The 21,905-nt window shown below is 37.1% G+C and overlaps 1 protein-coding gene across 8 annotated transcripts in view; it reads right to left on the bottom strand.

The window, feature by feature from the left end:
* Window positions 1-21,905, bottom strand: part of YAP1 (Yes1 associated transcriptional regulator) — a 96,614-nt gene that overhangs the window by 37,914 nt on the left and 36,795 nt on the right. For all 8 annotated transcript variants that reach the window (XM_041118529.1, XM_041118530.1, XM_041118531.1 and 5 more), the window contains exon 3: window positions 7,173-7,288. In XM_041118529.1, the coding sequence (XP_040974463.1) occupies window positions 7,173-7,288 (116 nt within the window). The remainder of the gene's footprint in view (window positions 1-7,172; window positions 7,289-21,905) is intronic.

Genomic DNA, 21,905 nt, shown 5'->3' on the forward strand with positions numbered 1-21,905 from the left:
ACCTGCTGCAGGAAGCCACATCGTATTTCAACCTCTCCTTCCACTCTTCCTCAGTATAATATGGTAATACACTAGCAAAAGCCATCTGGCTGCTAGACTTGGACTAACAGACCGTTCTATATAATGTGAGATACATTAAATATGCACAAACATCAATTTCACACATGAGATTCAGATATACACACACAAATGTGTCTGTATCTGATAAATGCCCAAAGTACCTACTAAATCCATTTTTAAACTACATTAACTCTTTGCCTGTCATTTTGTCCTAAAGTCATGCTCCTGTTGAAGAATTCGTTGTCTAAAGCTGGGGGGTGAGAGGAGGGGAAGGACAGATTTGTTTGTTTAATGTCAAAAGATGTTCTTGGAGCAATGTCAAAAAGAGTAAAATAATAATTCGAATGCATTCCAGTAATATCCCAAGGCATAACCAGGACAAGAATTTCTTACTGTGGTCTTTGAAGATCCCCTGCAAACTACATTTCTAATTTAAACTCTTTCATTTTCGCTCAGAAAACAATGCCTTTCTCTAGCAACCTCACTATTCCACCATTAGAGCTACAGGTTTTTGAGTGAGAAAAACCAGTGATCTAACGGCTGGACATTTCCTTCCCATCCTTAATGCTCAAAAGCTTTACATGCTGCATACAAGTAACAAGAGTACCTCAGCTTTTATCAGAGGCTAATGAACAGAACAGACAAGAAAGAGTGACAACACTGCAAAACATTCATAAACCCTAACATACTCACGAATCCTAACACATTCACAGTGTAACAGGACTTTGATGCAGAATTGGAAGCTCAGGTGCGAAGAACCCTATACTTTGTTACCATACCCAAAGACCAGCCAGCTAATCAGTGAGATGCTATTTTATAAAACAGGGGCAACACAGGCACAGCGATATGCCCCGCATCATCCAAGTATAGAAGCCAATGAAGAACCAAAAATGTTCCTTGACTGCTAAGCCAACACACTGGCCATGTGGGCAGACCTTCTCACTACCATTCTGCTCAGAGTCCTTCTAAGCCACACATCCCTCAGAGATGAAACTCAGCAAGAAATTCTCTTTTGAACTGCAAAGCCAAAAAACCCAGCTGGCTCTAGGAAAAACAAAACTAGCCTTGGGGTGTCAGTCCTGCTTAACATTGAGTTAAGTGTATACTGGTCCAGCATGTTCCTTTGTAGTAAATAAGAACAAAATGCCTTTGAAGCAGGATGCCAGGAGCTGATCAGTCCACCTACCTGGTGGAACAACACTGCTTATGAGATTCAGTGATCTGATGAGTACTAGCTTACTAGAGACAAACCTGGGCAAGGTTCTCTTTCTAAATAAAATGCAGAGCTGTGGACAGGACAGGAAAGGAAAGGTCTGTCTGCTCACCTGACTGTCATAGTAGCAAGTCTTCCTTGCTAAGTGCCATCAATGGCTGCAGAAACAACTTTTCGCTCTAGAAACTTGGCCTTAATCATGATGTTGCTTTCTTCCCTGGCCAGTAAACTGCTCTCGTGTTTCTGCTGTTACCCCTACATGTTGAAATGGTAGTTCAAAAATTGATTAGTACTGCTTTCTGTAATTCCTATTTGGTTTTGTGAGCAGTTGTGAAACCAGAAGACTGTCAAGTCTGATTTTGTAACTGGCTGTCTGACTATGTCTGTATTAGAGGCAAGTAACAGAGGAAAAATGGAAAACCATGGTGAAGAACAGCAGACACATTCACTCAGAGCATCTAGGAGAATTCCTGTGCAATTACATGTCCCTTCCCCCCGCAAAAGACTCAATAGGAACAGAATTCCCAGCATTAGCTTATGACTTAAGTTATATAAGCTCTATGTTGCTGCTCTTCAGACCTTCTCACTAACATTTCCACGGTTACTGTAGCCCACACTGTACAAAACCAGCCATGCTGGGTTTAACCACAAGTCCACTTAGCCCAGGCACCTAGCCTGGGGTGATGGACAGATCTTGTTGCTGAAAGCAGCCCGTTTAGTGATTGTCACACTCTATAAACTTTTAAATAAAGCACTGAATACACATATCGACCCAAAAAGTACAGTGGCTATGAATAGTCACTTGGCCTCCAAGTACCTCAGGTGATTTCTTGTGCCAGATTCTGTCTACTTACTAGGTGCCCAAGGATCTCTCTTTCAAGTACTTTGCCAGTCTCCCCTTGAACCTTCGTCAACAATTAGCACCAACAATATCCCTGTGGCATGGTCTCCTACTAGTTCTGTTTGGTGCCTCCTAATTGAACACAATCATAACCATAAGCTTACAACTCTATGAAATTATTTGCACGGGGGGAGACAGCCATTCTAGGGAACTCACCATTTACTGCGGTATTTTCAAAGACAAGGTTATCCAAAAACTAGATTCCCATTTCCGAATGTAAGCACTTACAGAACTACTGATAAGGCATACCTCTGTAAATAAATATTTATATAATGGTGTAACTTAAATACATGTAATTTTAAAAGTCCGTGTGCATGTCTCTGGTGCATGTCTCCATTTTTTGGTGAGTTTTTACTTTCTCAATATACCATTTTTGCCATGAAATGCAGAGTCTTGAACGCAAAGCAGAGCTCACTGCTGGCAGATAGAAAGCAACAGGAAGAGCAACAAAAGCAAAAATGTAGTAGAGACTCAAACAATGGTGGGATACAAAGTAGATCTTGCAAGTCCCTATAGTTTCTGATATTTAATTGTAAAATAAATGTAAATAAAGATGTATTTTACCAAAAGGTTAATGCATATTAGAGAGCATCTGTATCTAGATATTAAAAGAATACGCATAGACAACCTAGGAACTGGAACACCTATGTTCAACAGCAGGAATCACCTTCACCTAATACAAACACTGATCTCTAAGAACCTTCCTAATCTTTCTCTGTGAAAGCTGAAATTTTTCACTTCAGTCACTGTCACTGTGATTCTAAAACTTTTTAAAATTATATCAAAGTCTACAAAATGTACCTGAAGTCCACCTTTATTCTGTCAAATCAGTAAAACTTACAAAAAGACACTTAAAAAGGGGGCATTTTTTGCAGATGACAAAAGAAATGAATATTACTGTCACGCAGATACTTAGAAACTCAAGTTTCACAACAGATCATATGTAGTGTTGACTGTACACAAAGGAGAATTTGTAGTATGACTGGTAACATAGAAGAGAAATCTGCAGCTGAAGTGAGCAAGAATCTGAGAAAAGAGCTAGAACTTGTTTTAGTAATTGCCATATTGCTCCTTACCCTCCTGCACCCCAAGGGGGGGAAAAACCTCGAGAGTTATGAATTCAAGTGTCCATTTTCCTGCCAATCTTTAACATAGTACTACAGCCTTCCCCTAAGAGGCAATGGAATTACACTAGGTCTAAAAACTTTCACCAGAAAGCCCAATTCAAAACTGCAATGTAAGAGGGAAGACAAGAGGACAAAGATAGGTAATCTGCTCCAAAGCTAATTATCCAATGTCTATGCAGAAGCAGAAGGGGCTAAAGCAGTGCTGTAAAGCATGATTCAGGAAGTAAAAGTATCTGAAGAATGGAAGTATGTAAATACAATTACTATCCCATCTCTGTTATATCAACTGTAACTGTATAAGAAACAGGCATTGTTTACTTTCAAATTTATAACTTTACCTCAGTAAGAAATGCATAGGAGAGGTTCCTCAGAAGAACAATGTACTGTTATTACTTTTTTTTTTTTTTTTTTTTTTTTAAACCCAAGACAGAAGAACATAGTTTCTCCTGTAATACCTTTAGGGAAAAAAACGGTTAGAAACACATACATACACAAAATCAGAACAGTCAACACTAAAGTTTATATACATGTTGCATATTCAGAAGTAACAGGCTTGTTTTCTTTCCATTATTGATGTGAAAATGCAATCCTATTTCACAGAAGATTAACCAACAAATGCCATCTAAAAGAACACTGTGTTTCTCTGCATACATATGTCCCAAAACATTTTAGCTGATTACATGTAGCAAGCTAAGTTCAGCAAGACTGAGACAAAAAAATATCAAAGAACCAAAACAAAGGGGGAAAAAATTCTCACTTTTCACATACTGATGCCCTTCTGTAAAGGATGTATGCTAACTAACACTCATAAACCAGTTCATTCACAAAATCATGCCAGGAACAGATAAACCTGGTTCAGATGCCTATGAATTTCTTTAAAGAAATGTAACTTACAGCAAGATACCTGAATTATTATCCAGTCTTCGCTGCCTCAAGAGGTGGGATTTCTTAAGGAAAACGACCTAAAAACCTCAACCTCATGCTAAACTATACCTTCCCTGTTTTTATTTTAAAAGCTCTTTTGACTTGCCTTCACCCATACTACACCTTCTAGTTTTGCTTTCTTCCCATTTTCCCTGAGCTCCACTTACCCTATTTATCCAGAAAAGGCAACAGGTTTATCTTCAATATGCAGACAGCACCTTTCTGAGTTCTGTTCTCTCTCCCTCTTCAGTTTGTTTTCCTATTCTTAATTCTAGCTAATGGCTAGAATTCTAATTCAGGCTAAATGGCTAAAGCTTCTAATGGCTTTCAAGACAGCTCCTAAAAATCCTCTCTCTTATGTTTTACCACAGCAACTTTACTCACAAGCTCCTATGGCAGTCTGTAATTGAATATACTGAAACTTGGACAGTAACTTCTGATTAAGGGTTACAATTAATGAGCGCTATACAAGGATGAACCGTACAGAAAGGAAAACATTCTCCCTTGTGGCATTTCAGACATTTTTTTGCAAGTCAGTGACCTCCAGCTGTCACAATACTTACACTTGGTTTTTCCCAGTATCTTTCATGGAAGGCTCTCAAAGCACTAGGGCATGTTTCATTGCCAGCAATATTTCATAACAGGAAACTTCTGTCTTAAAGGTCTCAACTTTATTTCCCAGTTCTTGAGGATGAATATCCAAATTAGAATATTAAGTAATCTTATATTTATGATGTTAGCACTCTAGATTTAAGTTCCACTGTGCTGACGTGGTACATAGTTACTTGATTTTTCCATCTCTCTCAAAGATTCTTTACAAGGCCACCAATGAAGCCTAAGTTACCATGAACTCAGTAGTAAAAAGTAACAGAACCAGATATAAGAGACTTTAGTAAAAACAAACACACAGCCCTAATTTAAAGTTAGTACATAAAGATTTGCCAAATCAGGTATCAGAAGCAGAATCATATCCAATAAATGCAGGTTCAGTATTATTTAATTCAAAACAGACTTTTGTTAAATGCAAGTAAGTTAAGGGTAAGCAGGTGCATCCAAAGAGCCAGTTCCAAGTCATACTACCTCAACAGATTTAAGCTTAAAAAAAGCAATGCCACATAAACACATAACTCAATATACACAGAAGTTCTGATTTCTTCATGCACTTTATCAAATTCAGAGCACTGGGAAAAAAACCCCAAACTTTACAAGATTTTCAGTTCATATCCAATACAGTATCATCTGTGAAATTAAAAATAAATGTTCAATGAGCTTGTATTCAAATAAGTGCTTTCTCAAGTCATAAGACAACCCACTTAAACATCTCAACTGTTCTTTATTGCATGAGCAACAATATCTATGCAGGATCACTTGCTTACACGCTTACATCAATCAATTACATGTAAACTCTTTATTTTCTTTTAAAAATAATACTGATTGCTAGATTCTCTTTTAGATTTTTATCCCTTACAACTAACCAGTTTATATTTTTTTTTGCTAAGGAACCTTCATTTCTTTCAAAGTACATAAAGTGAATCCTACTTCACTATCAATATTTTTTCCTGTTAATTCTTGGAACAACAGAAGATTTGAGGAGTTATTTTAAAACACAGAATTTATGTCAATATTCAAACAGCAAGCATCTAGTTTTAGCACAAACAAGATAAACCAAAAGGCAAGATAGACCAACAGAACTGTTTCCTTTCTCCTATTCTCTGTTCTTCAGAAGTGTCTCTGCAAAAACATGTCATCTCTATTGCTGCAGGTTTCCTGGGATATATTTACAGAAAAAATAATCACAGATACTATATTTTCACATCAGAGCCTGAGACCTTAATTGCTCTGAATCATGACTTCCTGAACTTCAACAGGACTCTCATTTGTTTCAGGATAATCCAACCTCCTGGCCTAGCCAGCAAAAAGTTTGATTAGCTTCCCCTCTAATACTCAGTCATGAACAGCATAGTTTGGTCACGCCTGTTAATCTTTCGGTATTGTCTGCAGTATATGAATTGCAGCATGAAACAAAGCTGTCTAAACGGACAACAAAAAGCAGCACCAGAGAATAACCTTTGTGAAATACAGGAACAGCAGACATACACAAAATACAATTCAGTCTGTGGAAAATATGTAAAACATGAACCTCAGCGACAGACAGAAGGTGACAAAGCATAGGGAAGAGTGCGGCAGTCAAACTAGCATGGCACCAAATTTATCTGCTGGCTCTCTACATCATCAGGACAAGAGAGCTCTGAAATCACACAGCAGATTCTATAGCAAGAACAAGCACGTTTTACTGCTGTCTAGTGAGGCCCCTCCCCCAAGACTAGCTGAAGAATAGTTCTATATTCCAGGAAAAGATAACCAGATTTCCTCAGATACAGGAATAATCATCATGATACAGGATTTTGGAAATTATAGGAAAATAAGAGGAAAACCAAAACATCGCTGCTTCTAAACCAGATTTTCCAGGTATTTGCTTTATTTATTTAGGGAAGACAGGGAAAAATGAGATGTTCATAACAAATGTAGGAAATGTAAATGAATGGGAGTATACCAAGTCTAGTAAGTGAGCAAGGGAAGGCAGAAGAACACTGCAGAAGCACAATAGCTTTAATGTAAATTGACACTAATTTAATGGCAATTCTGGTCTTCATTTTCAGTCAGAAGAAATTAGACAAAAATTCTGCTTCTTTAAATGTTTGAATCATCCATTTGAAAAAATAAAAACACAAACCAAAGAACTACAGGATACTTTCTGTTGACATCATATATATTATACTAATTCTTTTACCTCAAGTATCAGCCTCTTGCTTGGTGCATCAGGCACCACCAAATTTAAAGTTTAAAACCAGGATAACTAGAAGGACAATTGTGAGATTTGGACTCCCTCCCCCACAATTAAAATAGCTAGTGTATAATCTTTTTCATAAATATAAATTTTGCTTACCTGACGCTGAGTTCATGATGTTCTGCTGCACAGAAGGACTGGTGGGAGCTGTAACATTCATCTGGGAAAGCATGGCCTTCCTAGGATCTTGCCATGTTGTTGTTTGATCAATGTGACTAAAACAAAACAAAGCGAGAGTTAGGACAGTGGGGCCTTCACAACAATGACCTGCTAGCACAGAAAGTTCAACAACAAAAGGTTAAGCCTGCCAACAATAGCGACATCCAAAAGCAAGCAAGAACTGTTTGGATTCTTTCCAAGCATCACAGTATGTCAGGTTTTCAAACCCTTACTCTGGCCACCACCACTTCCCCAACAAACAGCTGCAGTGATCAGAGCTAGAGCAATGGTGAGATGAGGTTCCACACGAGTATCGTGATCTAGACTGTTGTACCGTAACTAGATGTTGTACCTTTGAAATAGACATTCTCTTCCTTTTCTCATTGATTAGTTACTTGTAATTTTTAAATCTGACTTCAGAGGCTTTCAAACCAAGCCAGTTATGTTTGGAATCTCAAGCACAGTCCAGTAACTTGGCATGACTGAGTTAATTTTCAGTGCCTAGGGAGTTGTAATGAACCGGCTAGTGAGTAACCACTAGTGTTCCCAAACTTTCTGTCCATAGACCACATCCTCATATTATTTGATGGACTACCCCCTCACCACTGACAACTGAACGATCTCTCCATGGTAATTTAAGTAACTAGTCACACTAGAGCAGCAATATGAAAGTGATGTGCAGCTGCCTTTCAACTCCATGTGAAAAGATGAGGACAGCTGGACTGTCAAGTAGCCCAACTAGCCCTCTGCAGAACCTAATTACAAAACTTTGGGAGCTTAGATTTATCTGTTTTGAAAAAACTGGAAAATACGTTCAGCACTGTCATTCACAAAAATATGCAATTCAATGAAAATACAGAAGTTTAATGAATGATTACTTCACCTTTTGAGTATGTGATTAGCATATTTGGCTAATGAATAACAAAATGCAGGCTATTCATAACAAACATCAACGTTATCTTGATGCCATTAAGCAACACTGCTCCAAGAAGTACATGCGGACAAAAATACAACTACTAATACACACTGACTATTGACAACAAAGCTTGTTATTGATTCATTTAGAACTGGCAGCAATTAAGATTCATATACAAATAGTATTGTTTTCAGTTAGAATCCAATGCATCATTAACTTGGTACCATTCTTTCCTTACGTTAATAATCCTTATAGTTACTTTTTTCTGGATTACATGGAATGCCCACATTCATTTACTTCAGCAAAACCACAACATTTAAATCTGCAATATAAATTCTATTGGTGATCTGAGTTCAAAACTAGGTACTCCAACTCATACCTCTGCTTTGTATGCATGTCTTGCATTGTGTTGTGTATGTATCTTGGTGGATCAACGTGTATTTGTACTGAACTATCAAATCAGGTTGTAAATTTTCCACCTTTTTGTTGGGATTAAATAGTAATTGTGCAGCAACTGTTCCCGATCCACAGTTTCTCTTATTTTAAAGCATAGTCAAGTTTAGGAGCTGGTACTGTATTATTTTAGACATTCTAAAGGGATAAATAATTCAGATTTGTCACCTCAACACTAGCATCTTTGTGGACACCGACAGCTGACTTTGTCACCCCGTTCTGCACCGATGAGAAAGGAACCTACATAAGTACTGCTAGGATGTAATTCATTTGATCAATTTAATGAATGTACAGAAGGTGAATCAGGCCTATTTTCTCCTTCAAGAAGGGAACCTAAGTTAACTAGGTCAAATACAGTGACATTAGAAGAGATGAATCCCAATCTTTATGTATTTGCATGACCACAACATCCAAGAGCTAATCTAAGACCTCACCATAGGTTAAACTGGACAAACAAAACAGAATATTATTTTCTTCCTGCCCTAAGCAACTAATTGCTATGCCAAGAAACTTGCTAACAAAAACCTTGATTCCAATTAATAAAAATGTGCTCCACTGAATTATTAACCGTTTTTAACATGTTCTTTGATGTTCAAAAAATTGGTATTTTTCCCTAAAATACTAAATTTTGTAACTACATCATAATTTCAAACAAGTGACCATGAATAGATACAAATTCAGAAGATCATAAAATGGGGTGGTAGTCACCAAAATAATACTCATGTAGAATTATTTATCACATTCTAATCATTGAAGGGACTTTCTGTTACAAAGGTAGAAGGTATCACTAAATGGCTTTTTTAAAAGTTCTGGTTTAAGATATGTATGTTTTACTCCGGCAAACATGCATACAAACAATTCCAGGTCAAAGAGTTACAGACACACTGTAGCAGGGTCACAAAACAGGCAGGAGTGTTGCTTGTACAAAAATATAATAGTAAACAAAGCTCTACTATGTCTGCATGTGGCAACTACTGCCAGTTTTTTCCTTCTATGCAGGAAACCTCCTGTTACTACAGCGTTAATTAAAATGGTGTCACTGCCATCTTAGTTTCCACAATACAGCTCATTTAATACAGGTACTATTAAGCACACTGTGTCTTTGGTTGTGTATGTTTTCCAATAGTTTATTTATAAAACAGGGTACAACATAGTAAAGACTGCCCTTTATATACTGGACTATACATAAACCTTCATACTGGAGAACATTTTTTCACTTTTCTGCTGGTCAATTTTGCAAAGCAATGAAAGCAGGTAAAGATAATACAGACATAAAAACACTGGACAGTAATGCTTCACAGACTATGTGTTTAAATTACAATATCAGCATGTGCCACTCCTCCCCTCTATTTCTGATTTGTTGTATTTGCTCAGCTCAGTTCTGGGAACGGTAGGAACTGGGAAAACACCACTGCACCGATGATAACACATTCATTTATTTCCATTTAACTCCGATAAAAATCTATGTAACACGATGAACTTATAAAATATCTACCTAAGGTACACATTTTATAGCCTTTGTTTTTATATGCTATTTGAGTGTAGAGTAAGAAACAGAAGGAAAAAAGTTGTCTCACTGCATTACAGAACCATTTTTGCAGTTAACTGTAGGAACACACTGAAAACATTCACTGGTTTTCCCAAACATATCTGAATATGGAATAGATGAATGGACTATGGAAAAGGCAATTTGAAAAGTACCTCCAATTCTGAGCATAAAGACAGCATTATCAATTCCTCCAGATTGCTTAAGGATATAGTTAATGTTCATATGGAGTTGTTAACACACATAACTATTGTAGGCAACAGCAGCTTCCAACTTTCCCTGAGCTGAGTATCACTTGAGAAAAGTCAGCATGTTCCTTACTTGACCAACTAAACTCCAATCCGTAGTCTTCTTAGAGCAAAGAGCCACAGAAGAAAAGTCTCAAAGTAATAAGCAAGCTGATTCTCAAAGCAAGCAAGTTGTTTACATTAAAACCATACTAACCATAAGGCTGGTTCAATAAGGCAAACTCTTTGTCCCCTCCCACTCAGCTCTGTGCCTCCTGACCTACATATCCATTTCTCCCACACCTTCCCTCAAAACCTTTGTCTTCAACCCATCAAACCACAGTCCTTACATGTATCTTACCTGCTCCATATCTTGAGTTTTTGAATACTATATATGCTAAGAAGCCACTCAAAACACATCATAACAGATCAATTCTTTTCCACAACTTCCAAAATCATGCTCATCAACTTATGGAATACAAAGCAGGCAAACCCCCACTTGGCATGGATGAAATGTTTAAATAAATCCTAGTACTACAGGAAGGAAGGTCTTCATTTTGTTCAATATGCAGCATGTGCACAAGGGTAACTTACTATAAACACTATGTATTTCACATTATCAAGTTAAGTATGGAAACAGCACGTTCTCCACAGGTAAAGATCTTTCCTTCTGTTTTCAATAGCAGCGCAGAGAAGGTCTAAATGGACATCATGAGAACTCAACACCAACACTAGATTATCTTTCCTTGCACTAAACACATTTTTTCCATAGTAGCTGCATTACATGACAACTGCCCCAATCCTTGCATTCATTATCTTCTATTATGCCCTGAGCCATATCTTGATAAAGCAATACTGTCAACCTCAAAATTTTTAAAAAATATTAGCAAATTATATCAAATCAATGAAACCTATAAATCAGCTATTATATTTAGTACAGTACTATCAAATTAAACTTAAATTCTACCTACTCACAAACTAGAATCATGGCTCTGTACTGTGTGCACAGAACAAAATGAGTAAATATTCTTGGAATTAAAATCAACATCTCTAGGACAATCAAGGAATGTAAGGCATTTACTTCATAGAATAAATTCTCAAATCCAACATCTAGCTATCTGACACTATCTATTATTGTTGATTTATGTCTAGGTGAAGCAAATCATCATTAAATCAGACAAATGTTGTATAAACTAAGGAAAACAACTTAGACTGTACCATAAATGTAGGTCTATGGTAACAGGCCTTAGAAGAAAAAAGCTAAAACACCCAGAACATGCTGAACATTTGTTAGCAAATTTATGTCAATTCTGGTATCAAAAAGAGTGACTGTTCCAAGCCATACCACTCCCCACTCTCCACCGAAAAGCACTTTCAAAGTGCTATGCATTATGAAGAGAATCAAGCTGCCTCTCCCCACCCATCCAAGTTTTACAGTCATACACAAATTATTTACATATTGACAAGAACAACTTTAAAGAAAAATGTTCTCATTTTATGCACACAAAGCACATTTCTGCAGTTACTAACAGTCGGAACTTCTAATTGAAAGAAATCTTTATTGGCATTAAATACTACCACATGCCCGAAGATTTGTCAGATTCCATTTCTAACCTAATTTTAAAGAGTTCATGGTTTGAGCTTTTTTTTTGGGGGGGTGGGGGGTGGTTTGGTTTTTTGTTTGTTGTAGTTTACAAATAAACCAAATACCAACAGAAAAGAAGCAGGAGATCCAGAGACCCAAAAAATCATATTTGTTACTTTTTATTGAAAATAACCTTTAGATGCTGATAGACTAATAAAATAAAACCACTCCTAAAACCAGACAACTGACCTGCCTTTGCACAGTGTGATACACCTTCACATTTGTACTCCAGCTGCTGCACTGAAAAGACATGAATGGTATTATGGAAAGCCATGTCAGAAATGAACACACAAAGGACACTCAAAAAAAAATTAAATCCTTCAAGAAAGGCTTATCTAAGAGGCCTTCAGTTTTGATATTCCATAGTATTTATTGCAACTACAGTGTCCCTGTTGGCAAGTACACTTTTCAAGGTATGTTGAGGACTTCATCCATATAACAGAATTCTCAGTCATTACAAAACCATGACTCTTTCTTCCTCTTTTTTTGCCTTTATTAACATAAAGTCACTTTACATACTGGTGCACGTCTGCTACGTCATTCGTAGTGACAACCTTCCTTTCACAAGAAAGGATCTTGTCAGAAAAGATATTATTAACATAAGCAGGCCAGAAATTGCCAGATTATTTTACTAAAATGTGTAATAGAAATGTGCCATTAGGAAGAAAAGCAAAAGACAGTGACCAGATATTTTAATCTTAGGTACCAGATGAACATACTATACGAAATTTCTGCAACAGTAAAAAAACCTGAAGAGGTCTGATCTACACATAAAAGAATACAAACAAGGCAGAATAGATCATCCATCGCTTCTCTTTGCATTTGGACATGATTCTTGATAAAAGGACATTTTAAAAAAATAGTCACAAACATTCAGAAAGACAAGTTGTTCTTCAGTATAAAAGCATCACCATAAAAAATGATGCGAGCATCTCTCAATAAATTAATGCTTGTGTTTTACAATGTAGACAAGACATAGAGTTTATGTCTGTGAGAAAATTATTTCCAGTCTCTAGTGAAGTTGAGATGACTAACTTTTATTTTGGTTTTCAGATTTTTGGGGCTGTTCTAGGAATTCACTGGAAATCTTATTATATTAAAAGCAAAACACAAACACACACCACTGACCACATCATGACAGACCTACCAAACTGCTGACTTGGCATTGTGTACTTTTTGTATTGGGGATGGATAGGCAAGTGCCTGTGTAACACAACCAACCGCACAAATGAAGTTAAATCTAATTATTTGCTAAACTTGGTGTGAAATTTCAACTTTTCATTATATCCCAAATGTGAACTGCTACATTGGCAAACATGTCACCTATGATTCTGTTTCACCTTAAATGACTGAGCTACAGATTCTATTCTTTCATATTTTTTCCTTTGTCTTCCTAACCAGCTGGTTTCCTCAATCCACATAATGCAAGACTTTCTGAAAGGTTTTTCCTTTTTATTTCTTTTCATCTAAGAACTTTAAAGATTAGATTAATCATGACCAGAGTAAGTGTCTCCTCGTAAATGCCATTACTGAATTATTTCAGAGCTATCACCAGTACATTTTAGTACATCAGGACTTGATGTATGTACTGCAAGTTAGTTGTCCTGGTGGTGCCAGGAGAAACTGAGTATTTCTGCTCTTGAAACGACCATAAATTGTCTAAAAAAAAAAAAAAAAAAAAAAAAAAAGATCACCTCTTCGTCAAATCTTATACAAACTTGTCCTGTGCATAGGCAGTGTAGGCTACCTGCAAGATACCCACGTACCTATCATTCTAGCAGGCAAAGAAAACAGAGTATCTACTTCTGCAGAGGCCTAACCTCTACAGAAGAATCACAAATGTGGTGGTCTGACCTTAGGGCAGCTGTGAAAGTGACAGTATCTACTAATTCAAGAACAGAGCTGGATGCAAATTCCTAAGAAGGGTGGCAATAGCTAGAAGGCCACAATCAGTCTGACATGGCAGATGGGCTAGGAGACCCCACAGGGGAATTTTCCACAGTTTGGTTTAGAAATGGGATGAAAGAAAAAGTTTAGTGTAGAAACAGCCTCAGCATAAACTGCTCTGATTACCACTCTCAAAAACTGGAGTGTAGTATGCAGAGATTTCTGGGTTATGGCTGATGATGCTCTTAGGATATTACACACAATGGAGTGGATTCAGCTTTGCCTGAGGGTAGAAGCTGTGACATTCTTTGTGCACCCTTTTTTCTACCCTATTCAGTGGATTTCAAGAATTGGAAAAGATTAAAACATGAAACTAAGTCTTCAGCTATATGGGCCATTTTTAATTAGGTGTTGCTGACTTAAAAGTGAAGCACATTTCTTTGCAAATGCTGTACCAAAGTTAGAGATTTATACCTTAAGTAGCATTAATACATTGTCTGAGATGACACAATTTTCAATTCTAAGCAGCAACAGTAAAGAGAAAAACCTGAAGGGGAAATGAGGCAGCCTTGGTAGCAATTATCTCTACCCCCAATTCAGTCCTCCATAAACACTTCCCTGAATTTGCACCACTACTAGACAAGGAGAAACACTTAAAGTGGCCCCAGATCCTTTAAGGACTTTCCAACTGTCTTTGTAAATAATGAATCCAACAAAAGGAAAAACTGTTGGTCACACAGCAAGGAAAATCTCATCTGCTGAGAGATGACAGTCCACCCATTGCTTGGGAAAGCACTGTGTTTCCACTTGTCCTCTCCATATTAACTTGCAATATTTCCTTAGGTTTCAGGATTATTACAGCCTAATACATATAAAAGCACACAGCAGTAAAATCCATAACTTCTTAATCTGTTTCGCAAAAATGTCAGAAAAAAACCCTAAAACTCCTAACACAGCCTCTTAAGGACAGTAATGTCTCTAGGCATGAACTAATTGCCTCAAAGAAATAGAAACATAGATAAAAGTTTCTGAATATTGCTGCAATACACAAGATGGCTGTATTTTTGAATTTTCCATATTTCTTCTGCTTGACAGGTCTTTATGCATTAACTAAACAAAGCTTGTGTTGGACTACTCCATCTACGCTACTGATGATGTCCTCACCAAAACATACCAAAGGGATACAATGACAGAAAGCATGCTGATGATAGGACAATAGACAGCTCTATCTTACTTTCAGCTTTCAAAAACATACCTTAAAATCAAAATGCAATGTGTTGTGCCACAGCTGTGATTTCATTAACTTTGAGATAGAACACAGGCAACATGCATGAGAATGGTGGGCACAAACATCCTGTTGACCAGGTGGGAAGACAGCCTGTCAGAGCTCCAGCCCCTTAATCAAAGTGTGAAATAGAACCATATATGCTATCCCATGTAATTACAGTCTTAAGCAGCAGAAATTCATTCAACAAATTAATAGTTTGAATCTGAGCTAGAAAAAGGCAGTAAGAGGAACTTAAATGCCTTACATGTCTCTGACAAAAGTCTAATTGGCACAGAAATAGATTTTGCACACAGTCACTAATAGTCAGGCAAGTTCTTCTACAAATCCCTCTGGAATTTATTCCTAAAGTGGTTGCAGCTTGCAAGATGCTAAGAGCTACCAGAAATTCCTGAAAGCATGACCCATAAAGCCATGGACACTGTTACACAAAATAGAGAGTTTTTACAGCTACACAAAATACAGTATTTAAGGTATTCAAAGGCGCCCTTCATTAGCACTGGCCTGCATGCAGAGAGTGCACAATACATACGCCAAGAACTTAATGCTAAGCTTACGGCCTGATTATAAACATCTCGCTGTTCTTAAGTTGCAGAACAGCACCACCGTTCTTAGGAAAGCACTCACAGAAAGGTCCTCACTTCAGAGTATATAATGCTAAAATGGATGGTGGGCAGTAGGCACTCTAACCATACATGCATGACTAATAGAAGAGATGAAGGCATGATAAGATGTTCAGAGGTTTGCCAAGGTAGCACCACTTTTATTACAATGTAGTCTTGAAACAACTGGCACTTGTCAAAACAAATAACATGCTTATTTTTGCATTTATTATTCCTTTTCCTCCTGTCCCTCTTCCCACCCTGCACTCAAGGACATCATCTAGAAAAACAGGGCTAGTATCACAATGCTTAGAAGTATTTTAAATTGATTCTCAAAAATATGATTCTTAGATTCCTTTGTGGATTTCCCAAATAAAATAAGATTATTTTCCGAGTTTCAGAAAAAAAAGGAGAATGAGGGCATTTTCATTTCCAGGGCTTTTTCCAATACTTTGAAAACTATAAGAAACAGCAGTATTACAGAGACTAAGAAGAAAAGTCCCTGTTCTTACAGCCCTTGTACCAGTTCAATCCTTTCCGAAACTCATAAAGGACTAATTGCTGTGATCACATTCTGCATCACCAGATTTATTTAATTTTACACTTGCCCTCTCAGTTCCACAGCAGAAAAAGAGGCTACATTTAAAGAAAACCTCCCCCTTCTCTCCACCCTGCCCCCAAAGTTAAGAAGTTTGCTTCCCATGGCCAAGTCACTCAGCACACTCAGAATTTATCTTTCTTTCTCTCCTTAATTTTAAATGAAAGAGATAAAGATATATCATCAAGGACGGCAAATCTAAAGGAAGAACTGTCTCTGCTGCTATTTCAAGTGAAATTACTGGGTTTGTTTCACTTTACAGATACCCTCCTACGCCCCTGCTTAGCAAACACAGAGAAGACATTCTCAAGATGCAATCATTTTGTCTTCTGTAACACTAAAAACAAGATTACACAAACACTAACTTTCACATTATTAAGGGAAGGGCAGATGATTTTCAGAAGTGATGGGCCATAGAATCTTTTATCACTTTCTTGTCCTTTTATCTCTGAGATTCTATCTCATTTCTCTCTCTCTAGTTAGTTCTTAAAAGAAGACAAAGAAAGCAGGAGAGAAAGCAAATGCCTCTTTGCATGAACAGGAGCCAGGCAATTTTACGCCCCTTTATATATACCCTATTTTTGGTTGCCTGAAGGTTTTCAAGTCAGAGAGGCTTGCCTAAGCACGCTACAATAAAAGCTGCTATAGCCAGGTGCCTTAGTATCTAAAAGGGGTTCCTAGCAAACCTGTTGAATAACCCTGAGGCTAACCACCACCAAGGAAAACAAAATATTAAGATAAAAAGATTCTTCAGGTTGTTTCCTTATTGCTCTAAGTAGGAAGTCTCAGAGGGCAGTTCAAACTGGTTGCTTGAGTGTTCAGACAATGATCACTCCCAGATGGCCTTGACAGGATGAGCTGACTCTTAAGAAACCATTAGGTAGGACCTACTGGAAATGAATGCATAGCTTTCTTTACAAAGAATAAGTGAATCTGGTTTTCTTGCCATTAAAATCATTAATATTGACAACTATTTTTAATGTATGCTTCAGAACTGACACTTCACACCTTAAATCAATCAGCTGTTTAGGTGTTCTAAGTTTTAGTCATACAAATAGTCTTACAGACTATCTTCTCCCTCATTTGAGACTGCAGCTTAGCAAAAAACCAACTCCATTTCCTTTCTCTATACTTATGTGGTTTTTATGTTTTTCTTTTTTTTTCCTTTTTCACTTCCACTTCCTGTATTACAGCGTTTTTTCATCCCTTTTTGACTCCTCCTTATGACCATGTGTCAGGGAGAGCTTTTTACTTTTACAATTCAGACAAACACTACGTGCAGCTGAGGTTGGAGGCAATTATTCTTGTCCCTGAAGACTTTGCAGATTGCCACGTAAAACAAAGAAGAAAATCTTCCAACAGCAAGTTGCTGCCTGAGTCAGTACTTATGAGCTACCTGCTCAGCCAACTCTAGGCAATCTTGCATACTCTATTTTTTGCCAGCAGATTATTCTTTTTCATCTCCCATGCTTCAACCCCCTGGAGACAGATTTCCCAAGCTGCAATGCACCAGAAGCAACAGATTTCTCAGCACCCAGATACAACACATTATCTAAAGGCTATGCTTTGAAAAGTTACTTTTTTTTTTACCCATTTAACCAAGAGTGGCAAAGACAATACCGAGCAAAAGCATGAGAAGAAATTAAGCTACTTAGATTATCTCATTTAAAATTATAGCTATAATAACTAAATGTATAGTATACTTAAATATAATAGCAATTATATTTATTTTTAGAATCGACCTAAAAATGTTTTCAGCCTAAGGATTTTCAAGTTCCAGGTTCTACATTTCCCTTCACCAGTCACAAAGAGTTTAAAGAGCATCAGTTTAAAAAGTATTTCAGAAGCCCATTGTTAAATAAATAACGCAAAGTAAAACTAAATTTGAACTCAAATTTCATTGCAAGTTTCAGAAGTTATGAAATGGAAATTTTCATTTCTATTTTGTTTTACAATTAAGAATTTGGGAAGGTAACAGAAACTTAAAGTTTGACAGTGAAATCGACATCAGCAAAACAAACTCCATCTTCTTTCTAGAAACAAAAAATAAAGACTCATGTATTCTTTAAAAGAAGTCTTAATTTATTCCATTAAATCAACATAATAAATACCAACACTTCAGCTTTTATGTATTTGATTTGTAGTAATCTGATTTGCTTTCTGAGTATCTTTTGGTATAGAGGGAATTAAAAATAGTGATTATAACATGTGCTAAGCACAGGACTTTATTTAAAAGCACAACTCTTAAATTACTAACAGTTCTTAAAGTACAAATTTCATTTAGATATATCTAACAGTTTAGTCTTTGCCAAAATTAGCAACTATGATGTTTTATCAATAAACGTAGTGAAGTACTTATTTAGAAGCTGTTCAACCCTGCCCTTAGATGCAAAACAGATCACAAAATAAAAATCACAGATCTCCAACTTCACTAAATTTCAGCAGATTTATAGTAAGAGTTGAAGTCCCCAATAAATCCTAAATAACTTAAAATTATCACCTTAACTTAGTATAAGTTAATTCCAAATTTACAATCCCTGCAGTCTTCATCTACTAGTTATGCAAATCAGCATTCAGCCATTGGGGGTGGGAGGTGGGTGGGAGGGGGCATATGCTGCTGCAGTGGGAGAAGGGGGAAGAACATATTTACTTACTGGCATATATTTTTAAAAAACATGTACTCATAAAATATATTGTCTAGCATTTAAAATCATGCTTACTAGTAACAGGCCTCTCTAATACAATAAAGATATCAATATATCCTACCTGCATAAGAGATCAGAATACAGGTCACACCAGAAGTTAGTTGTGTGTCCTTTTTAATGGCTAAGAACATTACTACAGTCAAGCTCTCCTTCCAGCACAGTCCCTCTCCACTTTCTCATAGTCCAGTTTAGAGAATTCCCCAACCCAAACTTTATGCTTGGATAGTATGGGGTTTGTTTTCCGTTTAGGAAGTGAGGCCAGCTCTTAATACAAGAACTCCCTTACAGTGTTTGCTGACCATTAGTCAGCACTTCCCTGTGACCCATCCCTTTCCTCCACTCCCTTTCAGTTCCAAATGCCGCCATTATCAACTTCCAGCTTTTCCTTTTTTGCCTGTTTTAGAAATTCCCTTGATGGTGAAGAAGCTTTTTTCCATCAGTATTAAGCCACTTTGAACTCTTGGACAAACTGAGTTCCTTTAATCTCTTCTATAAGATAGGCTTTCTATAGCCAACAGTCTTCTTATCACCATTCTACAGGGCTACTTTTGCCTACCAACCTGGAATCCAAATTGTTTTAAACCCCTCAATTCAAACGGAATTGTAAGTGCAAGCTCTGAAGGTTGTTTAAGTTTTGTCTACTTGCTTGGATTTGGCACATTCAGTAGCTAGCATATAAAATTCCGGAGACAAAGTGTATTTGTCTCATAACCTGTGTTTGGAAGGTATACTGCTACTGACCTCAGAAGTGCCAATATGTACTATCACATATCAGTCATTTCAACAGCTGAGTAATAGGACACAACTCTTCTGAATTTTAAGCAGTGAATTAGAGAACACAATTAATGGAACAATATTCATCCCAATTCCATGTCAACTTCTCACAAAACAAGCCTTTAAATAGGCTACCCGATGTACACCCACTGGGACAAGCTGCATGAACTGAAAATCAACACACCGTTACAACATGGCTCCATCATAGGGACTCACTGTCACTGCAAACTTCAGAATATATCCACTCTTGCCCTTTAAAATCAGAAATCTAGATTGTAATCTTCAGATCAGAAGATGTAAACCAGTACCTGCAGGCAAAAAGAGGAGGATATATCGAGAGAATGAAACCCCGATACCTTTTTAATTACTATTCCTTCATAGTCATCCACAGTTAGCCTGCTAAAACCTCATACTGAGCTAATATAATCCCTTTGGTTTGCCCTGCTCCAGTAATTTTCAACATTGTCATAAAATGTCTGATCTGTGTTTAGTGATCTGAATCAACTGCTTCTAGTCACCATGTACTGAAAGCTTTTTAAGACATGTCATTTCTTCGCATCAATTTTGTATTCAGAATTATGGAAGAAGGAAACAAACCACTCTGCTCTTCAGCTCCCAGTTTCTTAGTTTTGAACTGAGAGGCTTGAATAAACCAAAAAAGTAAATACTCACTTGGCTAACGCTTTCTGAGCTGTGGTTTAACACTTTATAGTTCCAGGTACTTACTCAGCAACTTCCTTCCAGAATTTATCACTCAAAGTTCAGTAGCAAACATGCACTGTTTAGTGTTATCTTTAAAATTTATTCTGCAATCACTACACAGGTCATAGTTTTAAACTTTATCTCAAAACCTTTTAAAAGTAAACTGTACATTAAAAAGAAATAAATCTATTTCTAGATACCGTGACTCTAGTTCTACAGATTGGCACATTACACCTTCTAGTCACTCTTCTTTGATACCTTGTTATCCTTTAAATATATTTTCAGAAATCTATTTCTTCAGAAAATTATTACATAATATTTATGGTCCAATGAGAACTGAAAAGGACTGTTATGGATCTGACAATATCATGTTCTTCTCTACAAGAAACCTACTTGCATTTTCATGTGTATCAAGAAGAACAAAGTGTAACAGCAAAACAAGGGCAAAGAATATGCTGAAGATGACGGACAAAATATCCAGTATGCAATTGAGAAAGTGGACATGGCCCTGGAGTTGAGTGGCTCTATTTCAGAGTTCCCCTTTCTTTGTGTTCCATTGCTCATCTCTGACTTGACTACTTATATTCTGAACTCTTCAGGATTGCAATCTTACCTGACTAACTAAATGGAGCTTGATTACAGTAGTCCTGTAATCTAGCAGTCTATCTGGCAACTCACCTACTCTACTATAAGGAACAGCTGCTTGGACAGCAAGCATCACCCAAGGAGCCAAATACCACCTTCTGTGCTGGAGTATGCACAGAGCTGACTGGAAGCTGCTGCTGCCGACACTGCTTCCACACGAGAGAGGAGGAGGAGGGCCTGGAGGCACACTCCTCCTGCTCACAGAGCAGGCCAGGAACTGCTCTTTGCCAATTTTGTCAATGCAATCAATGGGGGAGGTAGGAGGCAGATGTTGGATTTGTCCCTTAAATACAGTAACTGCAGTGAGACCGTATCACACTATCAGTACAAACAAGACAAATCTGCTGATGGAGTCACTCTGCTACAATTTACTTAGAAGTTCATTGGTGATGAGGGACTTCAAGCAAATCAATTTCCTGGATACCTTCATCAGATGCTAAGTATCTTATCTGAAAAACACTGTATATGTTGGAGTAACAGATGTCCTGCAGGTGAAAGCTACTGAAGAACAGTTCACACAAAAATAAATCATGTCCATGGAAAATTAATGCGCATCCTATCCAGAACTGTGTGAGGATCTAATAAACTGTTTAATTACTGAAAATCTGTAGCTATTTTGTGAGACAATGAAACTCATTTAAATTTCTGCACTTTCATAAAATTGAAGCACACTACACTCCAAAACAAT

Source organism: Aquila chrysaetos, chromosome 19, assembly GCF_900496995.4.
Source record: "Aquila chrysaetos chrysaetos chromosome 19, bAquChr1.4, whole genome shotgun sequence".
Lineage (NCBI taxonomy): Eukaryota > Metazoa > Chordata > Aves > Accipitriformes > Accipitridae > Aquila > Aquila chrysaetos.